Source organism: Polypterus senegalus, chromosome 3 (genome assembly GCF_016835505.1).
Source record: "Polypterus senegalus isolate Bchr_013 chromosome 3, ASM1683550v1, whole genome shotgun sequence".
Classification (NCBI taxonomy): Eukaryota; Metazoa; Chordata; class Cladistia; order Polypteriformes; family Polypteridae; genus Polypterus; species Polypterus senegalus.
In genome coordinates, this window is record NC_053156.1 from 208,557,261 (window position 1) to 208,577,427 (window position 20,167).

Here is a 20,167-nt window from a genome sequence, read left to right on the forward strand (position 1 = left end):
AACGCTGAATCATGAAAGGCTGCAACTACTTTAGTGTCAGACCCACTAATTAGTAAATAATGCATTAATTAAACAATTAGAGCACCTAGTAGAATAAAAATCAAGATAAAAATATTGTTAAAAAGAAAAAAATACATTATTCCCATATAACTGCTTGGTACATTTTAATATATATTTTTTTTTTTACCAAACTTAGCTTTCTAATTTCTATATTGTTCTCAAAACACAGAACTTGGGAAATAACACATCACTTAATTAGCCCAGGAGTCCAATTAAAAACAGAAGCTGGTTGGAACAAAAACCTGCAGCCACAGGGGGTCCCCAGGATCGAGTTTGGGAAGCACTGGTCTACATTGTATAGATACATATAAACTGGAGAGTAATGGTAAATCTGATCAATCAATCAACATTTATTTATATAGCACATATTCATAGAAAAAAATGTAGCTCAAAGTGCTTTACAAAATGAATAGAAAAATAGAAGACACAATAAAAAATAAACATAAGTCAACATTAATTAACATAGAATAAGAGTAAGGTCCGATCCAAGAATTACTTACATATGTTAACATATCTAAGGACATATTAAGTCAATGTATATAATATAATAGAACATTGTATCTTTTCTTTCTTGAGTTACAGAGGAGAAAGCCACTAGTGTTTTTGGTGCCTCTACAAGGTGGGAAAATGGGCATGTGAAAGATTTGGCTTTGCGTTTTAAAGGAAAAACTAAAATTAGACTACTGCGACGAGGTATAGCCAGGTAAGAAAACTTGACTTTGTTAAAGGTACTATAGAAATCATTTGATTTAACAATTTGTCTTTATAGCAACATACTATATCACAATGCACAATGTTTGCATCAAATAAAATAAACAGCTGGTTCACATTAATTGTGAATTAAGTTAATTCTGTACTTGGCATTTATAAATATGTATGTAAATCAGATTACTTGTATGCAGTAGCAACATTCCTAATGAATGAAGATGACTTCCTGTAGATCTTGCTAGAAGCAACAAACAAAATTAAGAACCACATTTTCTTGTCTTTCATGCTTCCTTTTAGACTTGGTCCTACTACATGCCTGCAATGCAAAAATAATTAATAAAGCTAGATTTTTAGGGTTATGGTTTAAAACTCTCTGGCTGTTCGTGTGTTTCTTGTGATTGACCTATGCAAGGCTTTGTTTCGTTTTTTTCAGAAAGCTTTTTTCCAGAAGTATAAAGTGTTGTTTCTGAATATATGAACAATATGACATTTTAGTGTAGAGAATAAGTTATACAGACAGCCCTTGGGTTAAGAGGAGTTCTGTTCCTTCTGGTATTTGTAACCTAATGTCTGTAAGTTATTTGGAGCTTGAATTTTAAATTTCCATAAATGAATAGAAATATAGGCAAAAATCTATAATGCTTTATTTATCACTCTGCACAAAGTTTCAAACATTTTTGTAAAATAACAGTGAAGCAATATTATTGTACCGTAAATATTAAAAGCCAAAAATGTAAAATAAATCCGTTATGTACAGTATGTTGACCTTCTGTCTAAACATCCTATAGTTTTTGTTGATCTCATAGAGTTAGACAGGGTGTCATGATGGCACAAAACCCCACTACTGACTGTTGACAAAAGTCTGTAGTTTGCAGTGCTATTTCTTGCTGTTAGTATTCATCCACATTAAAACTAGATGTCATCTATAATTGAAAAATGGAATTCGCTTGATAACAATTAATTAAAATTCAGTTGAAAAGAAAATTTTATGGTTATTCATGACTATGAAGTTGCTTTAGCGTGAGACTCGCTCTGTAATAAATATCCAGAAGCATTTTTAGCACAGATGGTGAAGTATAGGGAGTGTCTAATGTTTTGTGTAACTACAAATAAATAGATTGTATTCCAAGTACAGTACAGAGAGAGTGAGAGAGAGGTTAGGAGCACGTGCTGATACAGTGCATTGCTGCACCCACCACGTGACAAACCAACTCAGAATCCAGATTAGGACCTGAGTGCAGCTATGCAATGGGTGACACCTCAGCACCACATTAGCTCAGATGGAGTGGAACAGTGTGAGGTTTTTTTGATTTTGGCTGGAGTGCAAATTCTGCCACCAACCCCCAAGTTTTTCCCTGCAGATTGGAGGGATGGATACAGATTAATGTCATACCCAGGACAGAGCAATTGCAGGTTAAGGGCCTTGCTTAAGGGCCCAACAGAGCAGAGTCCCTTTGTTGGCATTTACGGGATTCGAACCGGCAACCGTCTGAGTGCCAGTGCAGATCCCTATCCTCAGAGCCACCACTCCAGCATACAGAGTTGTAAAGAAATTAATAAATATACTTTTTTTAGGACTGTTTATCTAATTCAGTAAGCATTTTAAGCTATGTGTTAAAATGCTCAAATATAAAAAAAAAATGCAATGGCACTTTTATGAATGTTATGGTAAAATGTATTTCAGAGATTTTTGAGAATAGATATCTGCTCTTTTTCCCCCCATCTTTTGTCCTGGTAAGGATTGTGATGATTTTCTATGTAACTCTCATGAAAAAGAAATTGAATCCCATATTGTGACAAATGTTCCTAAAAGGGTACACTGGTACACACCTACTCTCATTTACACTCATTTAAATCAGACCAACCAGAAGAATTTTCATGTATTTCAGGAATTGAACCACTGTGCTGCCTAATATACACTATTACTACTGTGGAAATGCAATTAATAATAATCCAGACTTCCTGAAACTTCCAAATTAAAGTACCCATACTGCTTATTTTCTTAAACAGCTGAAGCTTAAAAAATATAGCAATTATTTATAACATTTAATGCATGGATTTACTTGCCTATAAATACAGTATGTCAATATTATACTGTACATTGTAAATACTCAATGTGTAATTGGACTTTTAGAAATGTTTGACAGCAAAGACTGATGTGTTTGTTTTTAAAATTTGTATTTCATGTCTAATTTGCGACAATGGTTAACATTGCTTCCTTCTGTTATCCATGTGGAATTTACCATATATGCTTGGGTTACTTCAGGTTTTCCCTAAGGATGTGCATGTAAGGTTAATGGACCATTCCAAATTGATCCTTGTATGAGTATGATAATGGATATGTGCGTGCGTGCGTGTGTGTGTGTGTGTGTGTGTGTGAGAGTGAGCATGAGCGTTCAGGCGCTGCATGAACTGATACCTCATCCTGGGGTGTTGAGATAGATTCTCGTCCCTTGTAACCATGATTCCTATTAAGAGCATTTGTCAGTGTTATTTCTTCCCCTCCAACAGACTCTTCAGTGAAGGAGAAAATATTGTTCTGTATTATTCATTGGACAATTCCAGAGTCTACCACAAAGAGGAGCCAAAGTCATTTGAAGTGAATTCTGAGGTGAGAATAATGTAGTGCTTACAGAAATATTTACAAGCTGGCTGCTACTAAATATTTATTTCTGGTTGATCAAGGTTCTCATAATATCAGTGAGCTTCAAATGATCGTAATTGATTCCAGTTCTAATTTGTAATGGTTATAGCTTGTACAGACCTAAATTTTTCACAAAGATTACATAGTGTAAGCAAGCATTACTATGTTTTTTGGATTTACCTTAATCTTTGCATATAACCTAAATGTATTTTAGTCAAAGAAGAAAAGGCTTAAATATAACATTTTAGTTACAATCAAGCTACTGTTTCTCATAGGTATTTTTTTTTTTTTTGCTCTTTAGAGGAGTTTGAGGAAATAACACAAGATAGACAATCTGGGGGTAGAAGTTGAATGGGGTGTACACCATAAGGTATCAAACGCTGCTAAGCAACGAAACACAGTCGACAAGCTTTGTCCCTAGTGGAGTAATATAACACTTGCATTCAAAAGTGCTGTGCTGCACTGTATAAATTGCAGGTGACTTGTTGCCGTTATTGTAATAAAAGTTAATTTAATTGATCCAGTTAAATAAGGAAAACCAGACACGCTGCAAATTACCCTTTTATGTTGGCAAACACATTATTACACCACACAATGCAAAAAATGGATGTAGAAACTTAACTGTTAATTGTTTCTAGCACAGCAGGCATGGTGGAGCTGAAGCTTGGCAGAGATATCCCTTACCTGTTCGTCAGTTTCCTGAGGAGTTGACAGTAGTTAGCTGATATAAACTGACGAAAAACTAAAAACATTCTTCAGTGCAAATACGCAGCATTGGGCCCCTTAAAAGGGAACTCAAATACAGTCTGTACATCATATACATCTCTTGAGGTTTAATATGGTTTTTTCACATCAGTGCTCCTTCCTCTCCTTCTCTAATGCTGAGAAACTTGTCATTGCTTTTATCACATCTTGCATCGATTATTGTAACTCGCTGTTGACAGGTGCCCCTTCTAATCTTATATCACAGCTCCAGCTTATTCAAAATTCAGATGCAAGAGTCCTCACTCGAACCAGCAGCTGCAAGCACACACCCATCCTGCTCCATCTTCACTGGCTCCCTGTGTCTTATAGAATCGAATATTAAATCTTACTGATAACCTACAAAGCCTTAAATAACCTCACGCCAAACTATATCAGTGACCTCCTCCATCACTATGTGCCTGCCCGCCCACTAAGGTCCTCTGATTCTGGCAATCTTGTTGTGCCTCACACTAATCTACCCTCCATGGGTGACAGGGTCTTCAGCTGTATAGCACCCAGACTCTGGAATGACCTACCGAAATTAATTAGATCAGCTGACTCCATGAATTCTTTTGAAAAACAACTCAAAACTCATCTGTTCAGGAAGGCTTTTAGCTCTACTTGACCTTTTTTACCCTTCTTTCAGTTTACCTCTCTGTCATGCTCGTGTAACCTGTATATGTGTGTGCGCTTGACCATCAATTATGTTGTCTGTTATGCTTTTTCTTCTTTTTTCTCCGAATTCACTGTCGTAATCTTCTTTATTTATTTGTTTAGTTTGTACAATGCTATATACTGTATACCTTGCCATTCTTTCTTATATTCTGTACATGCCTTGAGCATGGGAAAGGCGCTATATAAATAGAATGTATTATTATTAATTGCTGCGCTATGTAATGCGCAGTAACCTTCCATTCAGGTGGTAATTTGCATTTCCTACTTTTTGATGCTTTGTGTAAAGGGTGATTGGTATACCTGCTTATCCCATATTGTGAATTATTTTCCAAACCCATTTATCCTGAAATGAAATCTAACTCCCACTATAGAATCTAAACAGGGTTGAGTTATACTCTGGAAGATTGTTGTGGTTTCCTTTTGAATTGATTTTGAAAGGATATAGGACAGTAATTTCTAAGGTGTTTTTACATAGTAACTATGAAATAGGAGCAAAACTAAATGTATAATAAACAATCATTTACATGAGCTGTGCTTTTCATATGCAGTATAACCAACATTGGGTGAAAAACTGAAAAATGAAAAACTATATATTCTAAATCAGGGGTCCCCAACCACCGGGCCGCGGACCAGTACCGGTCCGTGAAGCATTTCGTGCCGGGCTGCGCCAAACGGATAAGGAGGCTGTTTTATTTTGGAAAACACTTCCATCTGTGGTTCATAGGTGCAGATAAGGCAACGCACTTGGTGAACAGTTTATATATTGCGCACTTCATTATTTTTTGTTACACTCCTCAGCACCCTCCCCCAACCCGGTCTGTGGAAAAAATTACCTAAATTAAAAGGTTCTAGGTCACAAAAAGGTTGGGGTAATTTTAACCCACAAGCTAGTAAAAATGAGTAAAAAACAAACGTCTTTGGAGAGCTTCTTTGGAAAGGGAAAAAGGCCCAATGAGGAGACAGAAGAAGAGCCTTCGACTTCCAAGAAAAAGAAAGCTGCATTTAATAGACAATATCAGGATTCCTACTTAAAATACGGGTTTATCGCTACAGGTGATTCGCACGCCCCAAGCCCACTCTGCATATAATATGTGGTGACATGCTAGCAAATGAGGCTATGAAGCCTTCAAAACTGCTTCGGCACGGAGAGGCCAAGCACCCTGCATTAAAAGACAAGCCTTTGCAATTTTTTGAAAGGAGAAAACATGAACAAGATGGATAGAGGCAACTGCTAATGGCCAGCACCTCATCAAATGCAAGTACACCGAGAGCTTCATACTTAGTGGCTAACCGCATTGCTAAGTTGAAGAAATCTTTTACTATAGGTGAGGAATTGATCCTGCCTGCTGCTAAGGACATTTGCCATGAACTGCTAGGAGAGGCTGCTGTTGAAAAGACAGCACAGGTTCCCCTTTCGGCAAGCACCGTCCTTAGGCGTGTTGAGGATATAGCTGAGGACATTGAGACACAGTTGTTGGAGAGGATTAATAAGTCACCTTGGTATGCAATTCAGGTTGATGAGTCTACTGATATTGACAACAAGGCAATATTACTTGTTTTTGTGCGATATACGTATACATCAGAAGGATGTGCATGAGGACATGTTATGTGCACTGTCACTGCCAAGCACCACCACTGGCGCAGAACTATTCAAATCTTTAAATGATTACATATCAGGAAAGCTGGATTGGTCCTTTTGTGTCAGCATATGCACGGACAGAGCTGCTGCCATGAGTGGACGGATTTCTGGTTTAATTGCTCGTGTTAAGGAGGCTGCACCTGAATGTGAGTCTACGCACTGTGTCATTCACAGGGAAATGTTGGCCTGCCGAAAAATGTTACCTGAACTTAACAGCGTATTGAACGATGTCATTAAAGTCATTAACTACATCAAAGCAAATGCCCTAAACTCGCGTCTGTTCGAGCAGCTTTGTGATGAGATGGATGCAGAGCACAAACGCCTTCTCTTACACACAGAAGTAAGATGTCTATCTAAAGGGAGATCATTGGCCAGAGTTTTTGAGTTACGAGAGCCACTGCGGAGATTTCTTTCAGAAAAAAAGCCACAGCTGGCAGAACATTTCAGTGATATGAACTGGGTCGCAAAACTTGCTTACTTGTGCGACATATTCGATCTGCTTAATGAATTCAATCTGTCACTTCAGGGGAAAATGACAACTGTCTTCAAGTTGGCAGACAAAGTAGCTGCATTCAAAGCCAAGCTTGAATTGTGCGGACACCGAGTGAACAGAGAGATATTTGACATGTTTCAAACAGCAGGGGTTTTGGAAAAAACTGAGCCTGATTCAAAATTATCACAGCTCGTGCACGACCACCTGTCTCTGCTTTTAAAAGAGTTCGAGCAGTACTTTCCAACCACAAAAGACCCCCAAACTTCAAAAGAATGGATACGTGACCCATTTGTGAACAAACCAGATGTATTGAGCCTGTCCGTGCAAGAAGAAAATCAACTGCTAGAGATTGCAAATGACAGTGGCCTTAAAAGTATGTTTCAAACAACAACTCTGCCGGCGTTCTGGATTAAGATCAAGGCAGAATTTCCAGAGATCGCCAAAAAAGCACTGAATGCCTTGCTTCCGTTTCCAACAACCTATCTTTGTGAAGCGGGATTTTCTGCAGCGACCAAAACCAAATTATGGAGTAGACTAGACATAAGTAACACACTTCGGGTGACATTGTCTCCCATTACCCCCAGATGGGACCAGCTCATAAGAGGGAAACAAACTCAGGGCTCCCACTAATTCTGCGGGATGGTGAGTTGTATTTTTACGCACTTTGTTTTTAGTTGTTTCGATACCAGTCCGTGAAAATATTGTTTTACATGAAACTGGTTCATGGCGCAAAAAAGGTTGGGGACCACTGCACAACAGCACACAATTCAATGTGTTTTGTTACACATATATCATCCATCCCCCCGGTTTGGTCCGGTCCGCGGAACTGTGTATGGAATGAAACCGGTCCATGGTCACGAAAAGGTTGGGGACCACTGTTCTACATCACATTTGTACAATTTTTGTTATGGGCCAGAAACTAAATATATACATATGTTAACACAGAACTGAAGAAGTTCCTCGTTAATATTTCTGACTGCTGATAACATGTTGCTAGTGCTAGCATGCAATATTGAGGAAACAAAGTCATCAGAAAGTTCAATCAATTTCTTTTGAAAATAAAAAAATCTAACATTTGGAAAATTTTAACTTTTGGGTTTGCATAGTCCACCATACAATTGCACTTGAGTACTTTCTTTCAGCATCAGAATTGAACACTCTTTTAAGTATTTAATTTTTATGCTGGATCTGAATTAGTGATCTGGATGCATGGCTTGAGGACTTCAGATTTGAAATGCCCTTACTGTGAGTTGAATTGGGGAAAATTGCTGAAAGCCCCGTGTTTTATCCTTCGAATTGCTTGTAAACAGAACTGGCCTAGGAATTATATATAAATATAACATTAACTGTAAACCCTATTTTGACCTCATCTCATTGCATAATTGAATGGCTGCTTACAAACTTTGTTGGATTCTAATAAGATTTTCTGGTTTTATTACAGCCATAGTCCAGTCTGGCAGAAAATTGTGCATGCTTGTACTTTGGCAAATGGCCATCCATTAAAGTGAAAGTTGAACCCTTTTACGGAAGTGCTGTAAGCAGTGCACATTGTTCATTATTTTCTCTCAAGCTTCACTGTACTATGATCAATATCCAACTAGTCGGATGTGCAGGAATCTCCTGCCCATATGTGAAAGGAGGCAGGTAATCCAACCATAGCATCTAAAGACATACACTTTGCTGAAATACTCAATAGGAAACTAATGAAATTAGCTTATTATTAGTTCACACTTATTCTTATGATTGAAAGCTTTGAATAATTTGTTTGGCAGTTTGTACAATGTATCATGTGTGTAAGCCACTGAACACTGGCAAAGCATTGTTAAGCTACTACCACATTTCCCCCTATCCAAAATAGATCTATGCTGCTAAACTCTTCCTACAGCCAGAAGAGAGAGATCACCATTTTGAGTAAAGTCATTTAGCCATAATGTGTTAATCTCATAATGTAACTCCTGGACAAATATACTAATTTGTGGAAGGTGCAGTGTTACAGAATCAGTGGTTTTTGATCTGTAACAAATTCAAAGGATGAATATGTAAATGAAAATAAATTATCATTTTATATTTTTGATTTGAGTTTTACTTATAACTCTGGGCAAAGAACCTTTAAACTCCAGTGAGAGATGTATAAAATCAAACCATATTGATTTAATTACTGGCTTATCTCAAATATCCTCTTAACTTGGTAATTTTGTTTTACTGTTTCCTGTTTAATGCTCATTACCATGTCTGGAAAATATTGTAAGTACCTCTGAATGATTAAAATTACTAGGAACACTGAATTAATTTTGCTAACTTCCTTTGTCAGCTGTAATTATATTAACAATTAAGTGAGTTGCTTTTGGATAGAATCGTGTTTTTTCTGTTGAAGAAGTGTTTAATTTTTTACCAGCAGCAAAGCCCAAGTTTAATCAGACATGCAAAGGATGCCAAGAACAGACATGTGGAATTAAGGGGAGTACATTGATGTAAAATTATCATCCTTGGTATTGTTCAATAGCAAATTAAGTGATGAATAAAATGTAAGATTAACTGCTGACTAGACATCAAGAAACATTATGGCAAAGTGCTGTAGCACACGAATGAAACTAAATAAGAATGCAAGAAATCTGACATACAAGAGGAGACCATTCAGTCCATCAATCCTGTTTGTTGAGCTAATTGCTAAACTGTCCCAATATCTCATTCACATTCTTCTTAAACGCCATCAGGGTTTCTGCTTCAACTACATGTCTCAGTAGTTTGTTCCAGAGTCCCACAACTCTTTGCATAAAGAAGTTCTTCCTGGCTTCAGTCTTAAAAGCGCTCCTCCTTAATTTCCACTGATTCTTTCGAGTACGTGATTCACTGTTCAGCTGAAAGAATGTTGCAGGATCTACTTTATCAATGACCTTGAGGATTTTAAATACCTGGATTAGGTCCCCATCAACTCTCCCCTGCTTGAGACTAAACTGGTTTAATGTTTTGAGTCTGTTGGAGTAGGACATGTCCTTAAGTCCTGGGATGCACTTAGTTGCTCTGTAGCAGTCAGGTGCCTCTAAGATTCATACTGTCAAGATGATTGTGATTTATTTATTTTTATAAAGGATCCCAGGGACGCTCCCAGCCTTGGCCCGACCTGCACACACTCACAAACAGAAACAAAATAAATCACACTGGGAACTAACAACAATTAAAGAATATAATGAAATTAAATAATCTAAAAGAAAACAATAATACCATCCCAGTACCCCTACAGCAATATTACATTAAACACAAAAACACAACTGAACACCGCAAAGTCCATGGAAAGCCACACTAGATGTAATGAGAGATGACGAGAGTAAGTCCAGAGATCTGTATGTTGAAAGGGAATGAAAAAAAACAGTCCTACCGGTAGACACTATAAGGGTGAAAACGGATGGATGGTTCAGGAGCGCTCCTTTACTTGTGGGAAAGCCATGAATTCACAATCAGTCCTTAGCACACAGGTAGACAGAAGATGATTCAGAGCCCAACAACGAATACAATCCAGGACCAGTGACTAAATACAGTTTAATCAACAGAAGGCAGCCCACAGGTAAACGGAAAACAAAATACAACAACAAAAAACACTTTTTTCCTCCTTCGGACACCTGCCCTCCTTTTAAAAACCTCTAATCACCTTGACCCCCAACAGCCCCTGCAGGGACTGCTGGGAGATGCAGTTTTAACTAATAGTAGCACTCCTACAGCTCTCTTGCACAGCTTTAAATGTTGCTGTCTTTCTTGTACTGTGATGACCAGAACTGCACACAGTACTCCAGATGCAGTCTTACTAGTACAGTTGGAGTCAGACGTTTACATACACTTATGGTGAATTCTTTAAAATTCACTTTATAGCCCCTCAACATATTTTATACAAACACACTATAAGTTTGGCATATCATTTAAGATATCTGCTTTGTGCAGGGCAGCTAGTGAAATAATTTCCTTGTCTTTCCAGCTCTTTTAAGATTTCTTTGTTGTGTTTGTTAGATTTATCAACTTATTTTGAGCCTGGATTAGAATGTATTGGAAATGTACGGAAGCGTATTAGGGCCACGGTGAAAAAAAAAAATACGGACACAGCGAAGAAAAAAAAAGTCTAAATGTCGAGATTAAAGTCGACATGCTGACTTTATTCTCGATATTTACTTCGAGATTAAAGTCGACGTGTTGACTTTATTCTCGACATTTCCACTTTATTCTCACCATTTATGTCGAGATTAAAGTCGACATTTACACTTTATTCTATTGTTTGTTTTGTCAGTAGAATGTCGCAAACTAAACATCTTAAAATGAATGTTCAATTTACTAAATTTTCTCAAAACCCTTCATTAATTAATGTAGTACATTAAATGCTTTATATTAAGTGTTCCCCGACCCAGTTTTTAACCTCTATGCGCTTCTTCAACTGACTTCCTCTTGCACTGTGAGGCGCAGACAGCGTCGATCGACATTGACTTCATGATGTTCCTGCTCGAAGAACATTCAGAATACTAAGAGAAATACTTGATATCTTCTTCACGATGAAATGCACTAAAGCATGTATTAAACATGGGTGGCGGGGGGCACGGTGGCGTGGCTATAGAGCTGCTCCCTTGCATTAAGGGGTCCCCAGTTGTATGTTCAGTGTAGTGCAAAGTCCCAAAAAGGGAGCAGCTCTATAGCCACGCCACCCATGTTTAATACATGCTTTAATGCATTTCATCGTGAAGAAGATATCAAGTATTTCTCTTAGTATTCTGAATGTTCTTAGAGTAGGAACATCATGAAGTCAATGTGCGGCGATCGCTGTCTGCGCCTCACAGTGCAAGAGGAAGTCAGTGGAAGAAGCGCATAGAGATTAAAAACTGGGTCGGGGAACACTTAATATAAAGCATTTAATGTGCTACATTAATTAATGAAGGGTTTTGAGAAAATCTAGTAAATTAAACATTCATTTTAAGATGTTGAGTTTGCGACATTCTACTGACAAAATAAACAATAGAATAAAGTATAAATGCTCTAATTTTAATCTCGACATTTAGATTTTTTTTTTCTTCACTGTGTCCGTATTTTTTTTTCACCCGTGGCCCTAATACGCTTCTGTAGAAATGACACCATCTAGCGTTTATAGTTGCTGCATTTTTACTTCTACCACAAATTTTGAGTACTGTCTGCTTTTTAGTTTTCAATACTTGAAAAGGCAGTTTTGGAAGAAGTGCTCAGAAGAGAAGCAAAGGCATCCCTGGAATAAGCAGAATGTCCTTCTCTCAGGTTAAGGGAATTAATTGATCTCTTTAGTCTTTAACATGGGGAACTTAGACAATAGTACTAACCACTGGGCCTCTGTATACAGTTTAATATGAAGTTGGAGAAAGGGTGGAAAAAACCTAAATGCCTTTGACCCTTTTCAGTAAACCTTTGCATATAGTGTTTCCACATTTAATTCTCTATATGGTCAGATCTGAGAAATGCAGATCAGGTGTATCTGATATAATGTTGTCACACAGTGGCCAGATCTAGTCCTACCTGGCTAACACAATTAAGGCAATATGATTTTTTTCAGATATTTTGTGAGTAAAGGAAATGTTACTATTACAGTAAATGTAAACTCCGTTTCTCTCTTAGGCTTGAAAACAATTAACAACTAACACAAAATGTCTGTTTTGTTTTACAGCATTGTGACAGCATTGAATTTTTGATAAATTCTTACCCCAGCTTTGTTACTGTGGAGAGTCTTCCATGTGAAAAACTTGTTGAGAAGGTATCACTTTAAATTTCTTGTTTTACTGACCTGAGATACAAAATGAATGTTAAAATCAGCAAACCATTTTTTCTACATATGTAATGTTGGCCATTCATACTGTACAAGATGAACCTGGCACATTACTGGAGTGGAAATTATATATAGTGATGCAAAGATGAATTTACAATTGCCATTTCCCAGCAGCAACTGCTGCATATACTGTACTAATTAATCACTTCTTCACATCAAGGCTGCTTTTGGCATTTTGTTTGTGCACCAACATTATGATTTAGAACCTTTGATTTAAGAGCAAGAATCACCAACATTGGCCAGAATTTTATAACCTTCTACACAACAGTCATTTCTTCTTACTCTCTTTTTTTTTTTTCCCCCACACCTAGATGTTTTCCTCTCTTGCTGTGATTTGGTCTTCAGAGTGTTACATTTTAAACATTTTTACTTTGCAAGTTTAACTTATTTTCAGTTTTCTTATGAATAAGCATATATATAACACGCCTATTTAATTTTGAGATTCTTTTCTTTCCGACTGCTTCATCTGCAAGGACTGTGGTCATTTTTAAGTATCTCTTTATAAGAGTCCTTTATTGTTTTCATAAGATAACTTATGAAAGCTTCCAAATCATTTCAGTTTTTTGCTTGTCTGGCACTTCTTGCATCCCACTTGGTACAAGAAATCTCCCAAATATGATATACTGTTCAATTTGTTTTAATGTCTAGTTATGGAAGACATCAAGTTTTCTGATGATCCCACTATTTTTGTTCTTTTAGACCTGAAAACCTGTCTTTTTATGCCGTTATTGGGCCATATTTTGTGCAAGAGATTACATTGTTATGATAGAGTAAACCAATAATAGGTGTCATCAGCAAAAATAATCATAAGCTCATAATGGGATACAGGTTACTCCTATTATTGAAGTATGGCGGCGCCCGTGCAGGCTGCGGCTTACAGAGCTCCCGAGTCCGCAGTGTTTAGTGTTAATCTTTGTTCGTCTTTGTTAACTAGTATAAGTAGAAAAGTAGATTTAAGTGATAGTAGTACGCAGACATACATTTACGAGCGGCAAATCCTGCTAGATTTCCAAAGAAACTGCGCCGAAATACCCAGTGAGGTGACTGAGACGCTCCGCAGCCTTTGCTTACTTCGCAGCCTGAGAAGCTGAGTGGGCGAAAACGCAAGCGTAGAGATCGGAAACAGAAACGAGGTAAACGCGGCGGTGTTCGCACAAGGCTAAAAACTAACCCCACCAGACCTGCGATACCGTCTATTCTGCTTGCGAACGTCCGATCGCTGGACAACAAGCTGGATTATATAAAGCTGCAGCGGGCCAAGCAGTGGGAAATGAGAGACTGCTGCATCTTTATTTTCACTGAGACATGGCTCCAGGAAAACATTGCAGACTCGGCAATCCAGCTAGACGGACTGACCATCTTCCGAGCGGACAGAGACGCCTCTTTGTCCGGTAAGACCCGCGGAGGCGGACTGTGTGTTTATGTGAACAGAGAGTGGTGTACGAACGCTGCCTCAGTTGCGCGACACTGTTCCCCGCTGATAGAGGTTTTATCAGTAAGGTGTCGGCCTTTCTACCTGCCGAGGGAATACAGTTGCGTGATGGTGGTGGCGTCTACCTCCCGCCTAGCGCAAATGCTAACCAGGCGCTAGCGGAACTCTACGAGATCATCAGCAAACTGCAAACACGCACCCCGAGGCATTTTTCATTATTGCTGGAGACTTCAATCATGCCAACTTGAAGTCATTTCTCCCAAAATTCTCCCAGAATGTGAACTTTGCAACTAGAGGGGGAAGCTGTCTGGACAATGTTTACACAGCGCTCCTGACGCCTACAAGGCACTACCCCACCCTCACCTGGGCTGTTCAGATCATATCAGCGTTTTATGGTTCCTGCATACAAGTCCCTGCTGAAGCGCACTAAACCAGCCCGCAAGAGCATCAGAGTGTGGCAGGTTGGTGCGGTTTCAGCTCTCCAAGACTGCTTCAATTGACAGACTGGGACATTTTCAGAGAGGCTGCTATGGATGGTGACTCCATCAATCTGGAGGAGTACACAGACTCTGTGACTGGCTACATCTCCAAATGCATAGAGGATGTTACTGTTACCAAGGATGTTACCACTAGAGCCAACCAAAAGCCCTGGATGACAAGAGAAGTGCACAAGCTGCTCAAGATCAGAAATGCAGCCTTCAGATCTGGAGACAAGGCCGCCCTTAGGGTGACCAGAGCCAACCTGTCTCGTGCTATAAGGAGAGCTAAGTGGGCATACGCGCAGAAGATCAACAAACAATTCAGCAGCACCAGAGACACACGTCGTATGTGGCAGGGTGTTCAGGCAATTACAAACTACAAGCCCAATCCACACAGCAGTGATGGTGATGCCTCCCTTCCAGATGAGCTGAACAACTTCTTTGCACGGTTTGAGGCACAGAACAAAGAGCCTGCGAGAAAAGCAACACCTCCCTCCACTGACCAAGCACTCTGTCTCTCCATAACAGATGTGAGGAGGACTCTATCCAGAGTCAATCCAAGGAAGGCTGCAGGACCTGACAACATACCTGGTCTTGTGCTCAAAGAATGTGCAAGTCAACTGGCTGGTGTCCTCACAGACATCTTCAACACATCTCTGAGCCAGTCGTCAGTCCCAACATGCTTCAAGTCGACCACCATCATACCAGTGCCAAAGAAGTCATCAGTGACATGCCTGAATGACTACCGACCAGTTGCACTCACACCAATCATAATGAAGTGCTTGAAAGGTTAGTCATGTCACACATAAAGACTAATCTCCGGCCTCCCTTGACCCTCTTCAGTTTGCATACCGCTCAAACAGGTCAACTGAGGATGCCATATGCTCTGCCCTTCACATCTCCCTGACACATCTGGATAAAAAGACACATATGTCAGGATGCTATTCATAGACTTTAGCTCTGCCTTCAACACAATCATCCCTCCAAAGCTGGTTGTAAAACTGAGCAGGTTGGGCCTAAACACCACCCTCTGCAATTGGATCCTGGACTTCTTGACAGAGAGGCCCCAGTCAGTTCGGATGGGCTACAACACTTCCAGCATCATCACACTGAGCACTGGAGCACCGCAGGGCTGTGTGCTTAGTCCACTGCTCTTCACCCTGCTGACTCACGACTGCACAGCCACGCACAACACCAATCACATCATCAAGTTTGCGGATGATACGACGGTGCTGGGACTGATAAGCAGGGATGATGAAAGAGCATACAGAGATGAGGTGAAATGGCTGTCCGCATGGTGTGAAGACAACAATCTATCTCTCAATGTCGACAAAACAAAAGAGATAATCGTGGACTTCAGAAAATCACGTCCTGCCCACATCCCGCTCAGCATCAACGGTTTAGATGTGGAGATTGTTAGGAGTACCAAGTTCCTCGGTGTGCACTTAACTGAGGAACTTACGTGGACACATAACACCTCATCACTAATCAAGAAAGCCCAGCAGAGACTACACTTCCTGAGGCGGCTGAATCAAGCACGTCTTCCCCCTTCCATCCTCACCATGTTCTACAGAGGCATCATAGAGAGTGTCCTGACCAGCTGCATCACTGTCTGGTATGGCAACTGCAACATATCCGACCGCAAGCGCCTGCAAAGGATAGTGAAGACAGCAGAGAACATTATTGGGGTGCCTCTCCCTTCACTACAAGACATATTTTACAAACGCTGTGTCCGCAAGGCCTGCAGCATTGTGCAGGACCCTTACACCCCTCACATGGACTTTTCACACTTCTGCCATCCAAGAGAAGATATTGCAGCATCAAAGCCAAATCTGCGAGGCTGCAGGAGAGTTTTTACCCCCAAGCTGTTAGACTCCTTAACACCAGGCTGCCCCCTGGGACCTTCCACACGGCCTCAACCTCCTCTACAAAACAGAACTTTTATACATGAAAACCACTATCCTGCAAAGAACTGAAAATCTCATACTGACCTCTAAGGATTTATGAAACATTCTGACCTGTCATTGTTTACACACGTCTTAAACAACTATTATCATACACTGATAATTTCTGTATTATCTATATCTATTATTTATTATTTATTTACTTATTATATTACATATCTTACACATCAATATTGCTGCTACTTGTTTGTCCTATCTTTGCACAATGTCTTGTCTTGTTTGTTTGTGTTTTAATTATAAATTTTAAAATTTTTATTCTATTTTTAATTTACTATTTGCACATCATGTTGTTACACTGTGGACCCTGAGCTTCGCAATTTCGTCTATCTGTATACTTGTATATGGTTGAGATGACAATAAAGTTCACTTTGACTTTGACTTTGACTTTACAAAACCACAAACAAATTGCTGGTGGTAATATAGGCTTGTGGAGTGTTGTTTTATGTTATTTTAAAGCTGATGATCATGAATGTAATATTTTTGATATTTGATTCATTGCTGGTGGTTCTAGCCTTCAAAGAGCCACTCTAAGAAAATTAAAAATGACAAATTTCAAACATAAGCATACGGGATATTGTTTTAGACTATTATAAGGTCAGTGATTGCAAATATGTTATTTTTGATTGTTTACTAAGGATCTAGCCATCTTTGGACCTCTATCAGAGAATCAAAATGACCATTTTTTATTACAATCAAGAATATTTAGACTTTTAAATAATTAAATTGAAGCAAATTTTATATTTTTTATCATTTTAATTTTTCAAATATTTGATCAACAATTCTTATTATGTACTTCTACCTCATAGAGTAAATCATTACATTTCTTATGAATGCCCTGAATTAGGGTAGCTTGTGCTCATTCAGACCTTTTTCGTTTTAGACCCTTCCTTTGGAGGTCCTGGCTTTTTGAAGGTCTAAACCTAGTTTTACCCTGGACACAAAAGTAGTGTAGTTGTAATTCTTGCCTTTGTGATGAGTGTAGCAGGGTGAGAAACCATACCGTTACTCAGTTATTATTTGCCTCATAACACACTAAAATTTTAGTTTGCCAATATTTATTTAAAAAAATCTTGCACATCCTTATGTAATTGGATGGGTTGGGGGGTTACCCTTGAATTAAAAATCTTGCTACCCTTAATTTTTATTGGAACTGCTTTATCCAAATAAATATAGCCCTGCACTACCTGTGTATAGCACCCACCATACTGTGTATATATAGGGGTTTAGGTCTGACATTTAACTGGCTCCTTCCAAAATCCTCAATTGCATCTTTGTTTATGTTTTCTTTGTGTCTGTTATCCTGTGCACACATTTCTGCAATCATTTGTTATTTTGCACTTGAAACAGGAAGGTGTCTGATTCTCATTGTCTATGTTTACTTTAATTCAACACTAATGCAGTATTCTTCAGTTTCTTCAAAATTTTGTTAGACTAGTCCCATGTGCTCCTCTTTGATCGCTGGCCTGTCACTTAACACTGACGCACTGGGACGCAGTAATTCATATTCTACATGCGTGACTACAGTGGATTGGTTGCTGGAGAAAAAAATATGCATGCTCCTTTAATGTCTATTTATCTAGTTTCATTAACTTCAGTAAATAAACATCAGGACTCCTTACAATATACATCTAAAAAGTTATACAGCAATTCCACATTTTGACCCTAAATACCAATGGACTTTAGTGAAACAGGTGTAATTAAAGAGGAATTAATGATCTCTTAATTTGTAAGATTTTTTCCTTCTTTTCTTTTTAGATTTCAGTTGCTAAGCTGTTATTTGAAAAAGGCCTGCTTGTAACAGAGGAACCTTGTGTATGTGAGTGAACAAGGATTGGAAAAGTTCATCAAGTGACTGTCAGCTGTTTTTTCACATGCACGATTTTTCTGTTTTCTCATTGCATTCTTCACAATATAATGGTTTCATATTACTGTTTATATAATCGAGTTTCTAAAGAAAAAAAGTCATTGTAACATTTACATTATGTGAGTGAACATGGATTGGAACAGTTAATCAGGCGACTATTGTTAGCTGTTTTTCACATGCACGAGTTCTTGTAAGTTTTCCATTCTTCACAATGCAGTGGTTTCATAATACTGTTTATATAATCGAGTTACTAAAAAAAAAAGTAATTGTAAAATTTACATTATGTGAGTAAACACGGATTGGAAAAGTTCATCAAGCGACTGTCAGCTGTTTTTCACATGCACAATTTCTCTGATTTCGCGTAAGTTGGCATTCTTCACGATACAGTGGTTTCATAATACTGTTTAATTGAATTTCTAAAAAAGAAGTCATTGTAACATTTGCATTGTTTCAATAAAGTGTTTTTTTTTTTGTATATGATATAGTACTAATTATTTACTTATTTATTTGTGCAGTGTACCCAAAAATCTTTTTTAAATACATGTTACCAGATTAGCTTCTGATCTTTGCATTTTGTAAACAGAACTTTTGTTTTGATTAATGTATTAATACTGTGACCAGCAGTGCAAGCAGACTAAAAGGTGAGTTTGTCAGTATTTGTGTGGTGTTTATATATATTTTATATATATTTTATATATATATACACGCACACTGCTGAAAAAAGGCAACACCTAAACCACACAGTGGAACAAAACATTCAAGTGGAAAATCATTATTTTGTAATGCTGTGTAATTTGTTGAGAACAAAATAGTTAACATCGGTCAATGGAAACCAAAATCAACAACCCATTGAGGGCTGGATTCAACAATGTACCAAAAATTGAAATCACAGGCTGATCCAATTTGCATGAATTTCAGCATGGCAACTCATAATGTTACTGAGTAGTGTGTATGGCCCCATGTGCCTGTATTCCCTCCCAACAACATGTGGGCGTACTCCTGATGAGATGGCAGATGGTATCTTGGGGGATCTCCTCTCAGACCTTGGATCAGGGGATCAGTGAGCTCCTGGACAGTCTGTGGCACTACTTGGCAATGATATATGATGTCTCAGAGGTTCTCAATTGGATTCTGGTCTGTGGGAACCAGCAGGCGAGTTAGTGGCATCAAAGCCTTTGCCACCCAGGAACTGCCTACACACTCTGGCCACATGAGGCTGGGCATTGTCCTGCACCAGGACACTGAGTCTTGCCCAACTTTCTCTTTTCCATTTGATACATCACTGCACACAGTAAACACTATTAAGTCTATGTTTTTCTTCACTCATCTGTCCACTGTTTTGGCTAGTGCTATCATCAGTCACTTCTTATGTGTCCTTTGTTTGTATAAAGCCCCCCTGGCAATACTGTTCAGAGCACGTAAGTTCACATAATAGTTCTAAATATTTATGCGTAAAAAAATAATGTGTTGGCTAATTTTCTTTATTCTATAATATCACCAAATTTGAATCACATCAGTGAAGACATTTTTGAGATTTTGGGTGTTTGTTTTTCTTGAGCAGTGCATTTTTACCCTTAAATATCAGAAAATCAAAATGTCCTTTCTGAACAGGCCTACAGTGATGAGCGAACCATTTGGATT

The 20,167-nt window shown here is 38.5% G+C and overlaps 1 protein-coding gene across 1 annotated transcript in view; it reads left to right on the forward strand.

The window, feature by feature from the left end:
* The window catches only part of riox1 (ribosomal oxygenase 1), an 86,957-nt gene extending 68,146 nt beyond the window's left edge, over positions 1 to 18,811 (forward strand). Inside the window, exons 12-15 of the mRNA XM_039748390.1 lie at positions 643 to 763; positions 3,280 to 3,379; positions 12,629 to 12,715; positions 18,418 to 18,811. Of these exons, the coding sequence (XP_039604324.1) occupies positions 643 to 763; positions 3,280 to 3,379; positions 12,629 to 12,715; positions 18,418 to 18,486 (377 nt within the window). The 3' untranslated portion in view covers positions 18,487 to 18,811. The remainder of the gene's footprint in view (positions 1 to 642; positions 764 to 3,279; positions 3,380 to 12,628; positions 12,716 to 18,417) is intronic.
* The last annotated feature ends 1,356 nt before the right edge of the window (positions 18,812 to 20,167 follow it).